We start from the raw sequence: 6,574 nt of genomic DNA, 5'->3' as shown, positions 1-6,574 counted from the left end.
TGCCTGATAAACTTGATCTCAAGTTTTCACTGTATTTGGACACGGTGCCCCTGTGCAAGATTGTAGGTGAGATTTTAGAGCGGCTAAGCAAGTTGGATCCTGATCTTGCACCAATGAAGTCAATGGGAGCTTCACCACTGAGATCACTAGGCCCCAACTCCCACTGAATGGGAACTGAGTGCCCAAATCCCTTTGGCTCCTTTGAAAATCACCAGCCTCTGTCATTTTAGTTATTTCAAAGTTGTGTTAAGCTCTTTATTAAGGGGCACCTGAGAAATTCGAAAAAGAGAACTCATGGTGTGAGGGCATAGAGGCCTCACAAGGCATAGGATCAGAGATGAACAAGGTACACAACCAACCAAAGGATGTAGAGGATCTCATAGTGGGAATTCCCCGACTCTGGCACACTTACTCAAAGGAATCGAATTGTCCTCTTGTAAGGGAAGGCAGTGCAACAAAACACAGAGAAACTCCTCCCCCTCTCAATTTAAATCTCAAAACTTAACCCTTAAGGCTTGTTTGACATCTGTCAAACGCATAGCAACAAGCCCTTAGGACAAAGGGAGGGACAGGTCAGCGGGAGCAATATTTGGGAAGAAAACCAATATACAGAGTTTACATGAAAGCTAGATTTAAAACCCAATCATTTAAAACCAAATTGCCAGCCAGCTTTTTATCATTATTTATTTGTTAAATTGCTAAAAATTCGTGGGGTGAAAAACATTAACAAAAATGAAATTTACACAGAGTTAAATATCAATGAAATCCATTTTCATTCCTACACTTGGATGAGCCTAAAATGACAAAGTCATCCTGCACGCCTGAGTCACAGCACCAGCTACACTGATCACACGTTGTGCGCATGACATGAAACCTGTTCGTTTGGGGACAGGATGGGGGAGGATATAAAGACCCACGTTTCTGTCACTCAGAGAGACCACTTTGGGAGCCATGTTGAAACCATGCAGAACATGCCTTCTGCAACACACACAGGGCAGAGGAGAGAAAGGCAAAGGGGCTGATTTCTCTGTTCCTGGGTCCTTCCACTCCAGTCTGCTGACTTAGCAGAACATGAATGTGTTGGTAAAGAGGCCACAAATGAAGCAAAGCAGTGAAACATCATCATGCCAGGATCACCACACGGACTAGAACAGATGGAAATATGAATTGGGAAATGCCACAAGCAAGACTGGGAAGACCCCCTTACGGTTTCCATGTGGCTTGCAACCCGGTATGAAGCTATTATGATCATTGCCTATAGAATTACCCAGACCACTTCCTATGTCACTTTGTACAGTTTTATCTTGTGCAGTGAACTTCAAGCACTTGAGGGCTGGGGCATGACGTGTGGGGGGGGGGAAGGGTATAAACCCCAGAGTGACAGACCTCAGTGTCAATTCACTAGCCGTTGGTTTTTTAAAACTTTCAGTTTTTGCTCTCAAACCACCCTGGGTGAAAGACAGACGTGCAAATGAAACACGTCAATCTCATCCTATATAGGGAAATCCCACTGGAGTTCTGATCAAGCTGGGGCAGAGGAGGGGGAAAAAAGAATAATCCAGCACTGGCTACCAACCTTTGCTACGTTAAGCAGCAGCAGCCAACCCAATGCCATCATCATGAAAGGCACCTCTGCAGCCATGGAAGGGGTTACAGCTTCAAGAAGAATGTTTTAAATATTGATAAAGATACTGCGGGGGAGGGGATGTCTCGTTTAATTAAGACAAAACCGGCTTACACGTTAAATATAATCAGAGCTGGACTTAAAGGTTCTAGAGAACAGCATTTAAAGGTGCCCACACCCTCACATCAATGTTTTCAAGGTTCAAGTGACACTGGAGGATCTGGGAGATAGACCAGGCTTTTATGAAACTCAGTCCAGCATTAACAAACCAACAGTGATTGAATTTGTTTCTTCCTGTAAAAGGATTTCAAGCCACCCCACCACCACCTTTGCATTTTACCAAACTGATCTTTGCATTCAAGATGAGCACAGAAATTGAAGCAGTCTGTGGGCTAAAAAAGCAGCGTACAAAGAGGTACCTTTAGTGGCTTTCAGTCAAAAGGAGGCAGGTTTTACTGGAGGCCTGGAAATAAATATAAGGCTGTGGTTGGGTTTCTTTCATCTTTAACCATCAGGTTCAAAGAAACCATTTGGGGCTTGTTGAACAAGCAAATACCTTCTCACTGGGGACACTGGGAAAGAATACTGGCGTTAGAGAAGGGGTTTTCCTTTAAAAAGGCTTGTGATTCTAGATTTAGAAAACTATCTTAAGTGCCCACCAAAGGTCCAGCAAAACTCAGTGACCCAGTGGAGACAGTTAAAAGTCCAAACAAAATCATATTGGAAATCTTAAAGGAGCCACTTCATGGTACATCCAAATGCACTGACAACTATCGCAGATCTGCCCACTGGGCAGGTTTCACTGTGATTAGCAAAGGATTTCCTCCTTTTAAGCCACATACGTATTAAGATTTATTTTGTGATTAGTCTGATCAAGGAATGCAGGCAGTTTCTGAACGTTTTCTCAGCGCTCAAACACCGCTGCAGGACTGTGTGTGCTCAGTCGTAAACTAAATGCTCCTCTCTTTGAGCAGCCCTACAATGCACCTGGAACAGCTCTCACCATCTCTGGCCAAGGCAAAGCTGGAGACTCTTGATATACAGTGAGATAGGGGAAAGCTAAGCTTTGTGCTTAGGGACAGTATTAACACCACAGTGTGGTGTACCGCTGGGGCAGATCGCTTTCAGGCAGGTCTGGGTATTGGCTTCAAAGGGTATTTGCTAGTTCATTATTGTCTAATGAGACACTGTGCAGCCTTGCTTGTCAGCCCCCCCCCCGCCCTTTTTTTTTTTTTTTTTAAAAACCAGCATTGCCAACTTTCTAAACCTGCTGAACTTTTACTGGTGTTAGCAACAAGTCGTTTTTGCTTTAGAACTAGATGTAAAAACAACAAACCTTGAATCCTGCACTGTGTGGCGCCCCAGCGACTACAACAGGACTCTGTGTGAGTGCAGCCTATTGGAGAACAGAGGCCAACAGATTTAACAACCCACAATGTCACATGAAAATTGCAGTCTTCAGAAGCAGCCAGGATCACAGACTAGTGAAAGTTAAACCTAGGCAGGGGTGGCTCCAGGCACCAGCGCACCAAGCACGTGCCTGGGGCGGCGGCAAGCTGCGGGGGGCGGCCTGCCAGTCGCCGTGAGGGCGGAAGTCAGCTGCCTTCAGCAGCATGCGGGTGGGAGGTCTGCCGGTCCTGCGGTTTCGGCAGCAGGTAGGCCAAAGGCGCAGGACCAGCAGACCTCCCACAGCCATGCCGCTGAATCCACGTTACCAGCGGACCTCCCACAGGCGTGCCGCAGAAAGCCGCCTGACTGCCATGCTTGGGGCAGCAAAATACTTAGAGCCGCCCCTGAACCTATGGCAAACTGGTGCCCCTCTGTGGATCAGCCGGTCTCTATTGTAATTCTTCCAAGCTGCAGAGGGAAGGAAAGAGAATTCATCCAGAAGTGTACCTCAGTTCAAATCCATTTTGATGCCTTTTGAAGTCTTTGTTGATTTAGGTAAGTGAATTCTCAGCATCAGCGATTACCATGGAGGCTGTTAATGCTGGGCCAGCGTTCCACTTCAAACCCTACTTTGCAGGTATTTGTAACTTGGCTGAAAAAAAATCCCTTCCAGACTAAAATTTGCCATTTCAGTGATTGCCAAAATATCTTGTACACTCAAAGCTATAAAAAGTTCAAAGTTATTGAATACAAAGCACTCTGGAGTAAGACTAAAGGAATAGCAAACTGATAAAATGTAATCAGTAAAGGATGGAGCAGCAGCTTTATAGCTGAATTTCCCTTGCTTTGGTTGGTTGATATTATAATTGTAATGTTACTTTGGATTAATGTTATTTTCTGATGCATTATCCAGCAGGATAACTTTAATGTAAACATGAACCAGGGAATCTGAACTGTAGTAACTGCATAAATTACTAGCTCAAACAAGCTATGAAAGAATCCAATAGGATGTGTGGCTACAGTTTAGCAACGCACTTAAGTAAATGCTTAATGTCAACAGGACTTCAGCATGTGCTTAAGTACTTTGAGCATGTTCTCTCTGTTTGATAAGCAAAGATGACCTAAGACATCCCAGTGCTCCCAGGGCAGTTGTCTGCATATATACAAGTACAGAGTGGAGCACTCTTAAGATAACAAAAGGATCCAGAACAAAATCTTAGGGGGGAAAACTTAGAAGTCAAGCCTTAAGGATGCACATAGCCACTGCTTCTCATGAACAGCCTAACCATGCATGTACAAATCAGTCTAAAATTGTAACTTCCATTACTGAGTATTTTCAAATGTCAATGATGTATGCGCTATTCTGGCAGCTTGCAACTCAACTGTCAGGGGTTCCAAAGTCATCAATCCCAGCTGTTGGTTTGATCTAGTGCAGGACTTTACTCGGTGGGACACTAAAGTGGGCTGTATAAATGACTGAAGTCTGGATGATCCTGGCATTTCAATGCCAAACTGTCCTTTCTCCCTTCCAACTCTCCCATTGTATAGGGCAAGAATGGTACTATCAGGCCAAAGCGTTTAGGAAAAAAGGCATCTGTGTCATTTTGCTGATTAAGGATTTACAGTAATGGCTGCAATACTGGAAGATGTAAAAAAAATGCTATTTTCCTTCTGCAGCCACATTCAACAGATAAGCATGGGTATTTATCAGTGCATACAAGCATACAGCCTCCTGCCTGCAGGTATTCAATATGTTCTTCCAAGACCTTTCTTATCAGCATCCCTATGGGGACTGCAATTATAGAGTGAGAGATGAGGGTCCCTCTATACTCCTGAAAAATTCTAAAGTTATTGGATCCTAGAAGTTTTCCCACCCACTTACCCCAAATTCTTGGTCTAGTTACCAGCAAAAAAATAAGGCGCAGTGAAGCTCCTGCTAGAACACAGCAACAATTCATCCCATTGGAATGGAGATTTCTCCCCATTTGTAAACAGAATTTCTCTCTCTCTCTCTTTTTTTTTTTTTAAAATAGGACTTTCTGACCCAAGCCCAGAGCCAGGATCATAGACTGGAAACTGGAGGGCAGCGCTGCAATTGTGTTTGGATTTTATTGGTTTGTCGTTCCCTAGTTCACAGTTTAAATGCCTGCGTGACAGAGGAAGGGTTAAAAAAAGAAAGCCACGGAAAGGGGGTGGGGGAGGAAGGGCAGGGGTCGACCAGCTTTTGCCTCATTATCTTTTTGCTCGCACAAAGTACAAGGCATTTGTTTTGGGATAGTACTTCACGTTCTGTTTCTTGTCCATGAGGCCACCGAATATGATCAGTTCCCCCCTGCCTTGCACTACGGTGTGTAGGCTGGTCTCTGGTGGCCCCACCACGGAACTGCTATTAAACATTTTCCATTTGACTTGCCCTTTCTCCTTGGTGTCTTTAATGTCTAGCACATACATCTGCATGGGTTTGCAGTTCATGCTTTGATACAAAGGCTTGCCGACATTCAGAGACTGCGGTGGATGGTGGCCCAAGCGACGGGCGATCGGAGGTAAGGAGTGGCCGTCCCCTTGGGCAGAGCCTGGGCGTGGTGCTGGTGCCACCTCGGCACTGCTCCCACTCTGGCTACCAGGAGATCCTGGTGAAGACACCAAAGGAGGACTTAATGTTGCTGAACCAGATGCCCCTTTGGAAGACAGGGCCTTGACAGCCTCCAGGCTTCTGCGGAGTGCACCTGGCGACACTGCCCCTGGAAGGGAGCTAGTGACATGAGGTGGGGTATGGATTCCATTGGTCTGCTCTGGGGGATTTCTCATGCTTCCACCAACTGTCCTATTGTCCACAGCATCCATTTGACAGCTAACGGAACCTGATTTCTGATCCCAATTCAAATCTACAGACCCTAAGCGTAGATCTTTCTGATCTGGTAGCGATCCTCGTCTCGGCGCCAGGGAAAGTCCAATTTTCAGGTCATATCCTTCAGCAGCAGAAGGCGTGCTGGGCGATATGGCCAGTACAGGACTGTCCAATGAGGCACCTCCCGCTGCTGCGGCTCCAGGGGATAAACTCCCGCCGTTCAGTACAGGTGACCCATCTCCTCTGGATGGGGACAGGCTCCCTTCCCGGGAGCCTGACGGTGTCTGTCTTTGTGCTCTGGGTCTCAGGGTGCCCCAGCGGCCATTCACACAAGGAGCTTCGTCGGCGTTCCTGACTGGAGACTGAGAGCGGTATTCCCGTGTTTCAGGAACCAGGGCTGGCGGCGTGGCACTGATAGGAGACGGGCGAGAGTTCAAGCTGGGGCTGAGTGGAGCTCTCCCACTGGGAGCCTGGCTGAAGACCACAACACACTGTCCCACCTAAAAGACGAAAAATGAGCGCACTGTAACAAACGGCTGCAGAGATGTTCCTAAACCCCTACGGCTGTGTTAGTGCGTTGGGGAAAAACGTACGCTGGAAACCAAACATGCAGTGAACCAGCAGTCACAGGATATTCCACATGAGAACACCCTACCAGAGACCATATCATGTTAATGATCCAGGAGATCTGACTCAAATAAATAAGCTTTCCT

At 46.2% G+C, this 6,574-nt stretch overlaps 1 protein-coding gene across 1 annotated transcript in view; it reads right to left on the bottom strand.

Moving 5' to 3' along the window:
- Positions 1-669: 669 nt before the first annotated feature.
- Positions 670-6,574, bottom strand: part of FBXO42 (F-box protein 42) — a 102,735-nt gene continuing 96,830 nt past the window's right edge. The window contains exon 10 of the mRNA XM_044996279.1: positions 670-6,361. Coding sequence (XP_044852214.1) covers positions 5,246-6,361 — 1,116 coding nt within the window. The 3' untranslated portion in view covers positions 670-5,245. The remainder of the gene's footprint in view (positions 6,362-6,574) is intronic.

This window comes from Mauremys mutica, chromosome 21 (genome assembly GCF_020497125.1).
Source record: "Mauremys mutica isolate MM-2020 ecotype Southern chromosome 21, ASM2049712v1, whole genome shotgun sequence".
Classification (NCBI taxonomy): domain Eukaryota; kingdom Metazoa; phylum Chordata; order Testudines; family Geoemydidae; genus Mauremys; species Mauremys mutica.
This window is presented reverse-complemented; position numbering and strand designations above follow the sequence as displayed.